At 44.5% G+C, this 7,261-nt stretch overlaps 1 protein-coding gene across 8 annotated transcripts in view; it reads right to left on the minus strand.

Moving 5' to 3' along the window:
- Nucleotides 1-2,854, minus strand: part of LOC123996580 (disks large homolog 1-like) — a 320,554-nt gene extending 317,700 nt beyond the window's left edge. For 4 of the 8 annotated variants that reach the window (XM_046300047.1, XM_046300044.1, XM_046300056.1 and 1 more), the window contains exons 1-2: nucleotides 2,029-2,853; nucleotides 1,463-1,594 (exon numbers count right to left, since the gene is read on the minus strand). In XM_046300047.1, the coding sequence (XP_046156003.1) occupies nucleotides 1,463-1,594; nucleotides 2,029-2,047 (151 nt within the window). In that variant the 5' untranslated portion in view covers nucleotides 2,048-2,853. Of the gene's footprint in view, nucleotides 1-1,462; nucleotides 1,595-2,028 lie in introns of all 8 variants that reach the window. The other 4 variants (XM_046300045.1, XM_046300039.1, XM_046300038.1 and 1 more) reach the window with 2 other exon arrangements.
- Between the last annotated feature and the right edge of the window lie 4,407 nt (nucleotides 2,855-7,261).

Consider the following 7,261-nt stretch of genomic DNA (forward strand, 5'->3'; position numbering starts at 1 on the left):
CAGGAGTGGGCTGGTGGAAAGGAATCAAATGAGTTCGCCCAACTGTCCAGACTGGAAGTTTTATCACAAAATCAACAACAAAAAGTGTCTTCCCAGAGTTGACAGGGTTGTTAATGGTATCTTTCATCCTGGAACAACTGATATTAAACACCGGATCACAGCATCTTCTCTAGGGTGACAGACATCGACAGAACCTTTCACTCACTGCCGTGATCAAATGTGACCCTTCTTTAACTTTTGTTGGGAGGACCAACCCCCCCCCAAAAAAACAGAGTAAAGCAACAGCCAGTATCTGCCTCGTGAGCAGCCGGGTATCTTCCCAGACCTTCGATCTAAAGGGCATATTAGAGGAGATGTTGTTACTAAGTCCAACCATCTACAGTACAACACACACCCTCTTTATTGGCTACTGTGACAGATTATAGCAGACGACTCTCAACCTGTGTAGGCCTGTAATTCAATCAAAACAGTCAAACAAAATACTGGCGCGACTCAAACTCAACGATTTACGATGGGACTTGAGCAGCGACTAGAGTGGGAGGACTGCAGCTCTGTCGTCACATAAAATGACGTTTTTATCAAAAAAAATGGCTGATTTCAGCACACAAGCCCGCAATTACACAGAACAATGTTTTGTTTGATTCTTTGGGTGTTGAAATCAGCTGGAAAAACAAATAATTATACTGGCCTTATACTGCAATGCAGGGCCTATAAAAGGGGGGACATAGCCACACACACACACACACACACACACACACACACCACACAGTTTAAAAACAGAGATGTAACTCAAGACATTCGAGACGGCTTCTTGGTAGGAGGCCAGGCACCCGAAAACCACCACTTCTGGGTCAATACTACAATAAGGAGAGGAGGGGCACGCCAAAATGAACAACACATTGGGAATTCCTGCTCTGTAGCGTTGCCGTGGCATTGCCGTGGCGTTGCCGTGGTGTCACAGCTTTTAGGACAAGACTTTACATCACGCCGCCCTCATGCCAAGCAGTCAGTAGGTTACTTTGGGAACAAGAAAGTTATTACAAGTCAGTAAACTAAAAGACAGCCCACAGAAAACAAGGACTGAATCGTAGCGATAGGAAACCAAACTAATTCAGTTTGAAACGAGTCAGTGGTATAGTAGTTACTATGTCATTACAGTTATGAAACCTAAGAGAAGGCACAGGATAACTTGAAATTATTCTAATTAAAACAGATTTATAATGACCATTCTGTTGGAATTAAGTGACGGTCTTCCTTGCTGGGTAAAACACTTCAACATGTTGAGATCGGTGTGCTACGGGTAGGGGAGAGGCAGGTTCCGGGTAAAAACAGACAAACCTGTTTGTGTTGCTCAAGCAGGTTAGGCAGGTGACAATACAGGGGAAAAGTAAGAGGAAGTGGAGTGATTTGACAGACTTTGGGAACAGATTAGGCCTGGGTTTGAATGAAGGGGGTATCATACCGATCAAGGCTTGGAAGAGGTTGCTCTGAAAGATGTTGATGAGTCTTTCTAATGACTGTCTGAGTTGTCTGTCTTCGGTCTGTCCAAGTTTCGTCTTGTATTCCTCCATGAGCAGTAAAGCTCTTTGAGCATCTGTAAGCAAATCACATCAACAACCAACAAGGCAATGAGTGAATAAATGGCAACTACATTGATACATAATCACATTTAAAGCAACAGGATCGATATAGGTTATGGGATTGATATAGGTTATGTGATATCAACAGACTGGCTAAGGGTTTCATATTCGGTGACTGAGAGACAGTCAGGTGGCTGAATGCATTGGCAACAACTCACGTGTAATATGCAACATATGTGTCTCTGACTGTCGCTATATTTGTTGCACGATATCAGTTGATGTGGCAACACATGAGGTGGCAAAATATATATATATATTCGTCTGCATTGGCCTGCTGTAGTTTGCTTTAGCTTGCTACAGCTATTGGCATTATGTAGCATATCGCTTTCATAGCAGGCTGCCATTACATGTGATATCTTTCAGAAAACAGACGAATCGGGATTCTCACCTTTCTTTCGTATAGGCATGACAGCTCCCAAGTGCAGCAGGAAAAGTAGACGCAGGCACTGTTTCGTGCAGGCTAATGTTTGGTGTAGTAGCCTACACTCCCTTGCTTCAGATATCCTTTGCTACAGTTGCCAGAGGGGCAGAGCCAGGAGTTTACACCGTTTTAGCATGAACAGAAACTAGTCTCTTCTCTCCTCAAAAAACGCAATGTGCGCTATAGCTCCCGCCCGTTCAATAGACTACAAAAGGCACCGTTTTTTTCTTACTGGACTATAAACATGCAATGAATCCGATTTTTTGGGGGGGGGGTAGATTAAAGCCTATTCAGATGACCCGCCGTGAATGCCAATGTGACCAGCTTGTATCCCTGGCAGGGCTAAGTGACAGGGTTCATTTAGGTTGGTGCCAGTAGAGACAGCGCAGGATTCCCGGCACCAGTTTCCCACTAACAGCTATGTGGAAACACTACTGCCGTGTGTCACGTTCGTATCTCCAAGCAATTCTCATACACTAAACATCAACAAACCGGTTCTCGGCAAGCCCAGCTCTGTACGGTGCAATTCATTCAGCAGCCTGAAAATCTGACAACATGTGCAGTGCAGTTCCAAAGTGGCAGAAGAAACTGCGAGTAACGAATCCACAAAGTTCAGTCTGTGCATTTAGGGACTAAATCCTCTTTTTTGTTTCTGAGTGCTGAATTATTCGTTTCCCGCTCTTAAGCTTTTATCTATCTCGGTCCGGCAATATTTCCACAAGTCAAAGTTCCCTTGCTCGGCGCTCTCCCCTCCTCCTTCTTTCCACCAATGTATCAGGAATTCCAAACTTTCCTCCAAAATGGCGTCCGAAGTGTGGAATCAGATCACATGATCAACCCCTCGCCACCCAATGGTGTCGGTAGGCTACAGAGGAGCCGAGCTCGAAGAGTTTATTACAACAACAAAAACTTTCAACTGCTTTCAAAGGGTCACTTTACATGGACTGGTCTTAAACCTATGTATACATACATGGTGTTGGCTCGGGTTTTACACTGTTTTTTTGAAGAGTGTCATTGTAACCATAACATTGTTGCATAGACTAACAAAGGTTACATTGAAGCACACACAGGTTTTTCAGGAGGGCGAAACACATTTGGTTTATATGAACTGTATTACTATTGTTAATTTTTTCATTTGTTAATGTTCAAATACAAATATTTGCTTAGAGAGAATTGTAAAAACAGGGTGTTTGATGAGATTGTATTGTTGTTTTTTGTCGCACTGCTTTGCTTTATCTTGGCCTGGTCGCAGTTGTAAATGAGAACTTGTTCTCAACTGGCCCACATGGACAAATAAAGTTGAAATTAAATAAGATAAAGATTAAACTATAGAGGACAGGCAATGAATTGGAAGATTACACCCCTGACACGTCAGATTGATGGTACTAATCCCAATACCTGGTTAAAGTGTGAGGACTTCACCAGTTCAGTGCCATGGGACTTATTGAATATTGTCCACGACACTACACACACATAATCAATATAGAGCTGCCATGCTCATCCTGCCTTAGCCGCCAAGACCAGTCAGATGGGTTAGTTCTATTGGCACCTGGTTAGTGCACCTGGATTTGGTATGCAGGGTTGCCAGTCTGATCCCTGACAAATCCAACTATCCCCAAGCATCAATGACCTTTTCCAGACACAGCACAGATGCTGTCAGCCTTTATTCGTTCATTTACTTCTTTATTTTAATGTGTGTGAGTGTTTGAAACTTTCGTTTGCTGTAAATGAAAGTTTATTATTATTTGTATTATTAATTCATTGTTATTATAAGACAATAGTTGTCATATATATATTCATAAATATTTATAACAAGAATTGTGGAAATTCTTGAAAATGAGATGGTGAATCTCAAGAGATTTCATCCTGGAAAATGTCTAATAAATACATGAATGAATGAATGAATTCATGCATTTACAGTCACTGCTTACTGTTCATATCAAGGACTCCATTTTATCAGAGAACCTGCTGTCGTTCACCACCATTAGAAACAGGTCCATATTCCCTACAGATTTATGGTCTAGATCTGAGAGTCTCCCTTCCTCCCCCCTCCCTCCCGCCCCATCCGATTCTCGCATTGTCATGCTAAACTGACTCATTGTGCACCGGTTAGCAGCGCTCTATTTGGTGTTGTCTCAGATTTATATTCCTGGTGTCTGTCATCTATATACTCACACAAACTCTGGCCTGGCTGGTTCTCTGTATGGTATGGTATGATATAAATAACCCTGGCCTGTCTGTTCCTGATGCTGCACTCGCTCACATTTACACAGACCAGCTAGCAGCAGCACTGTGGCCCAGATTAGACAGCAGTGAGGAATGGAAAGGAGGGAAGGAGAGAAGGGGGGAGGGGAGGGGAGGAGAAGACAGGAGAGGAGAAAGAAGAGAGGGGAGGGAGGGAGGGAGGGAGGGAGAGGAGAGGAGAGGAGAGGAGAGGAGAGGAGAGGGAGGAGGAGAGGAGAGGAGAGGAGAGGAGAGGAGAGGAGAGGAGAGGGAGGAGGAGAGGAGAGGAGAGGAGAGAGGATGAGAGGGGAGAGAAGAGGAGGGGGGGAGGAAATGAGGGGAGGAGAGAAGAGGAGAAGAGGGGAGGAAAGAGGAGAGGAAAGGGGAGTGGAGGAGAGGGCGGGAAGAGGGGGGAGGGAAAGGGGAGCGAAGAGGGGAGAAGGGGCGAGGGAGAGAAGAGGAGGAGAGAGGAGGAAAAAGGAGGAAAGGAGGAGAGGAGACAAGGGAGGGAAGAGGCAAGGAGAGTAGGAGGGAAGAGGAAAGGACAGAGGAGAGGAGACAAGGGAGGGAAGAGGCAAGGAGCGAGGAGAGTAGGAGAGGAGACAAGGGAGGGAAGAAGACGGAGAGAGAGGAGACAAGGGAGGTGAGAGGCAAGGAGTGAGGAGAGTAGGAGAGGAGACAAGGGAGGTGAGAGGCAAGGAGAGGATGTTATTTTCAGGTAGTCATGTTTTATGAATGGTTCCTTGCTCTCTGTATGTTTACTAGAGGTTCTGCAGAGGAGAATATCTCTTAGACATCTTTTTGTAGCAATGTTGGAAAGGTTCACCAAAGGATTTGAGATTCAGCATGAAAATAATGAATAATGGTTCATTCATTTCTAAAATTTATTTTCAATTTCAGTTGAATTCCATTTCCATTTCCATTTCGTTGAAGAAAATTGAGCAGATCTGAATCTTTCACTCTGTAACAAGGTTTTTCACTTTCTTTAGGATGTGGAAAACATCTAATTTCTGTTTTTAAAGATGATACCGTTATTACACCGCAACAAGCTATTTCATATATTGCTTGAATTTAGTAGAATTTATATCATTATACATATTTCACTGGAGGTAGATGTCACTTATCAGACTCCAGTGTTAAACGGTGAGTAACCCAAATGGGTATACTGTGTACAGTAGCTTTGTGTTTCTATAAAAGAGGACTATATGGTAACTTCATTCCTCCCTTGGAGGAAGGACACACACACACACACAAGCACGCGCCACACACACACACACACACACACACACACACACACACACACACACACACACACAAGCACGCGCCACACACACAAGCCCGCGCCACACACACACACAAGTACGAGCCACACACACACACACTCAATCATACACACAAGCACGTGCCACACACACACACACACACACTCAATCATACACACAAGCACATACATAAACAGTGTTACTGTACAATGAAATGACAGTAGCTTTGTGTTTCTATAAAAGAGGACTATATGGTAACTTCATTCCTCCCTTGGAGGAAGGACACACACACACACACACACACACACACACACACACACACACACACACACACACACACACACACACACACACACACACACACACACACACACACACACACACACACACACACACTCAATCATACACACAAGCACATACATAAACAGTGTTACTGTGCAATGAAATGACTGTTACTCAGTCAAATGTCATGGATATTGGTGTTGCTGACCTTGTGGGATTGTAATTGATTGTTACCAAGAGCGCATGATTGATTGATTGGGTGGCTTTGTGGCCAATTGTCCCTCCCCCCGCTCTATTTATCTGTCCCTCCCCCCTCTCTATCTCTGATTGGACCATATGTACAGTAATTGTAAGTTAGTGGCTTGTTATGTTACGTCTATTTCAGGCATCCTTTCTAACAATAACCAATGGCACTGGCCACAGCTTAGGCCCTAGGCCCCATAGCTCTATAGTGTGAGGGACTCTGTTGTAATCTGATCTAGTCAAGCCTGCCCTGTCCTCTACTCCCGATGAAAAATATTGATGGAGGGAGACTTATTACTTACTGTAATGACATCATCCACGACTGCCCAGATGGCCTCCTCTCATGTTGGAACACCATGAGAGGTAGGGGCCTTTCCCATTGACCAAACGATTATTCCAGTCCTCCCAGGAGAGTTAGATAAAGGACATACAGAAAAATACTATTTCCTTCCCCTCAGACAATCCCTTAAGTCTACGCCCGCTCATTTACTTATCTTCTGATCCCTTTGAAAGAGAGAGAGAGAGAGAGAGACAGACAGACAGACAGACAGACAGACAGACAGACAGACAGACAGACAGACAGACAGACAGACAGACAGACAGACAGACAGACAGACAGACAGACAGACAGACAGACAGACAGACAGACAGACAGACAGAGAACTTAGTGAGTGAGAGAGAGAGAGACCAATAGAAAGGGAGAGAGAGAGAGAGAGAGAGAGAGAGAGAGAGAGAGAGAGAGAGAGAGACAGACAGACAGACAGACAGACAGACAGACAGACAGACAGACAGACAGACAGACAGACAGAGACAGACAGAGACAGACAGACAGACAGACAGACAGAGACAGAGACAGAGAGACAGACAGACAGACAGACAAAGTGAGTGAGAGAGAAGAGAGAGAGAGAGAGAGAGAGAGAGAGAGAGAGAGAGAGAGAGAGAGAGAGACAGACAGACAGACAGACAGACAGACAGACAGACAGACAGACAGACAGACAGACAGACAGACAGACAGACAGACAGACAGACAGACAGACAGACAGTCAGACAGACAGACAGAACTAGTGAGTGAGAGAAAGAGAGAGACCAATAGAAAGAGAGAGAGAGAGAGAGAGAGAGAGAGAGAGAGAGAGAGAGAGAGAGAGAGAGAGAGACAGACAGACAGACAGACAGACAGACAGACAGACAGA

This window comes from Oncorhynchus gorbuscha, linkage group LG15 (assembly GCF_021184085.1).
Source record: "Oncorhynchus gorbuscha isolate QuinsamMale2020 ecotype Even-year linkage group LG15, OgorEven_v1.0, whole genome shotgun sequence".
NCBI classification, from domain to species: Eukaryota; Metazoa; Chordata; class Actinopteri; order Salmoniformes; family Salmonidae; genus Oncorhynchus; species Oncorhynchus gorbuscha.